Source organism: Arachis ipaensis, chromosome B02, assembly GCF_000816755.2.
Source record: "Arachis ipaensis cultivar K30076 chromosome B02, Araip1.1, whole genome shotgun sequence".
NCBI classification, from domain to species: domain Eukaryota; kingdom Viridiplantae; phylum Streptophyta; class Magnoliopsida; order Fabales; family Fabaceae; genus Arachis; species Arachis ipaensis.
Genome location: NC_029786.2, coordinates 5,037,905 through 5,040,928, shown reverse-complemented (window position 1 = coordinate 5,040,928; position 3,024 = coordinate 5,037,905). Strand labels below are relative to the sequence as shown.

General features: G+C 32.0%; 1 protein-coding gene across 1 annotated transcript; it reads right to left on the bottom strand.

The window, feature by feature from the left end:
- Positions 351–987, bottom strand: LOC110268656 (probable serine/threonine-protein kinase WNK4). Its single transcript, XM_021115244.1, has 2 exons — positions 720–987; positions 351–565 (listed from the first exon to the last, which is right to left on the bottom strand). Exons 1-2 carry the CDS (start codon positions 901–903, stop codon positions 366–368), a joined length of 384 nt encoding a protein of 127 aa, XP_020970903.1. The 5' UTR covers positions 904–987; the 3' UTR covers positions 351–365.

Genomic DNA, 3,024 nt, shown 5'->3' with positions numbered 1-3,024 from the left:
TACACCTAGTCGGCTGTAGCATGTGACAGAAGAAACCAAACAAATAAAAATTCCAACACTAACAAGTTTAGTCCTTTTACTATAAAAGGAAACAGAAACTAAACTTATAATTTTAAATTAAAGTTAATAAAAGTATCTAATACGACTGACATATTTAATTTAAAGTAATCTAAAACAAAAAATATAATATTAAAGTTTAAATAGGTAACAAACAATTCCTATTTTCTAATCATAGAACCTTCTCTCAATGTATTGTGTTCGGAGAAGTCATCTCGACCAACAACCGGCTCGGAGGGAACATCGTTTGGGACAGAACTCCATAGACCTGCCATTGTTTGGCCATCTATATTTGTTGACCTACTGTATTAAATTGATTCGCCAAGTGAGCAACGAGTAGATGAAGGCTTCCACCAAGGTAGAAGCTTAAATACCAAGTAATCGATAAGGTCAATTATGAAGGCTACATCATGATCTGCAAGCTCCAAATGTTCGACCATCTTTGATGCCACCGCGAGAGCAGTATCTGTATCAAAGTAGAAGAGAAAATGTATATTCCTTACTCCACCTGGATGTAACACAACAAGAGACTTCTTAGCATTAATTTACAATTATTTACTATTTGTAGTTAGATTAAAGTATTCCTCTGGATTGGAGAGAACTAGAGAAGTACATGGTAGACAGGTAAATAAGAGAGCCAAGGAAAAGAGGGTGATACTCACCATTAGTATCAGCAATTCGCAAGGTCAATGATATCGAGTTATCATCATTTTTGGCTCCTGTCAACCTAAACTCGTTGTTCTTATTTGTCCTCTTAACTTCGAAAACAGGACTATGCACACCGCCTTTGTTGCTTCCGGCATCACTGCTTGCATAATTCTGTCTGCCCTCATTATCTATGTCCATGGATAGGCGAGACCTGCTACGACCTAGCCTAGGACCATTCTCAACTTGCAGGAACGGATCTTTAAGAAGCTCCTCTGCTGACAAAATTCAATAAAATTTGTAGAAATGATTCAAGATTTTAATTCAAATTAATTAAATACTAAATCTTATAATTTTAAAATTTAAATCTAAATTTAAATACCTAAATCACAAGCCTTGGAAAAATATTATACAAAATACATTAACTGAAAATAACCAAACTAACCTCTTCGTTTATGCTGCAGCAACGTGCGCAACGCCGTTGAGCCTGTAAAGACTGCGTTCGTGCGCCATAGTCTTGCCCCCAACAAGCTCAAACAATCCACACTTTTCTCTCTTCCTCTCTCTACAAAACCTCTCATTCTCTCTCTAAAAACCTGAAAACAACCACAAATGAAGAATCCGCAATACCCTGAAACGTATTTATACTAAAGTATAAACCGCTGGACTCCTGTACCAGTTTATGCTCACTGCTCATTCACACATAAACCGCGATACCCCTATCGCGAATTATGTTAGTTTTGCCTTGAACGTAAACTGCGACACCCCTATAGCAGTTTACGTACATTTATAAATCGTGGGTCTCCTGTCACAGTTTACATAATTTATAAAAAAAAATATTTCGGTATCTATTTTGTAAAATGTGTATTTTGATAATATTAAAACTCTATTTATTATGATAAATTACCCCCAAATCATACTAATCTACACTACTCACTGTGAAGTAGTTACTCCTAAGTTACGGACTTTGTGCTTAATAAGCTACAACTTTTGATGAACAACTGTCAAAATGAATGACGACCAAATGCTGAACATTGGCTACATAATCACACGTATATTCTATATGTGTAGAATCAAATGACTTTCTACACATTAGCAGAACCCTAAAAATAAATAAATAAATAAATAGTGATTGAAGAGTCAAGTACTTAACTTAACCAACTAGATCAACTCCAAGATAATGGCTTTAAGTAAACACATACAAGTGGCAAGTAATATACATGATCGTGACCCCTTTTATTTTTATTTTTACTTTTTCGTTCTTATTTATTTCCATAATATCTTAGGGGCCAATTAATATGTTATGGTTTCGTCACTCACACTCTTCTCGAGAGCCGCATATTCTTTCTTTTTGAGTGAATAGTATTGCATATTCTTGTCTTGGATAAACATTAGAATATCCAATTCCTAAATAAATACATGGTAACTTCAAAATAAATGTGTGTATATGAGTATATCACAAATTTATCTATACACGAAATGTCTAGTTGGAACGTGCTGGGAAGTGAATGAATTGACTCAGTAGACTTATAGCATTAACTATTCAATTGCTCCTTTAATAAAAAAGAGTATCACATCAAATTTCTTTATTTTTATTTTATTCAAATACCTTACCATTTTTTATCTTCAAATTTTATTAATTTTTAAATAAATACAAAAATAAAGTATTATTTTAATCTTTAACTTTCAACTCTTAATTTGATCCTAACATTTCAAATATCCTAATTCTATCCCGAAAAATTTCAAATAATTTTAATGTGGTTCTATCATTAAATTTAGCACTAATAATTAACGGAATAAATGACGTGAAGGTTAATAACGTTACTAATTGTTAGAAAATCTGAAATTCAATAAGAACCTATCTAACAATAGAAGTACAAAAATTTTTTTTTTTTACAATCTGTGCGATTAAATAAGTAATACCAAAGGTACTTCAATTAGCAAATATAATAGCAGAAATTAAATAATCAAACACCAGAATTTTATTGTGGAAAAACCCGTAAAAGAGAGACAAAAAATTCACGGGACCTAGTCCAGCAAAATCATCTACTATCAAAATAATGGGTACACAATCAGTCTTCCTAATGGTACTAGGACATCTCAACAATCAACAAAATACATCATTAAAACTGATAGAATCAACATAAACCCTCCACAAATGTGGATATCTCAAATCAGAAAAAAAAAAATACAATACATGTAACAAGTTATATCCTAATGTTCATTTCTATATCAGAAATAACATACTAAAATTTTATAAAAAAATAGAACAAATTTACCAGTTCAATCGAATTAAAATGGCATACTATTTTTCTCCAATTT

Excerpts from the sequence above, each read along its gene's own strand:
- LOC110268656 (XM_021115244.1), bottom strand. The coding sequence starts at position 903 with ATGGACATAGATAATGAGGGCAGACAGAATTATGCAAGCAGTGATGCC. Across the intron at positions 566-719 it reads GCGAATTGCTGATACTAATG|GTGGAGTAAGGAATATACAT; the intron begins GTGAGTATCACC and ends TGTTACATCCAG.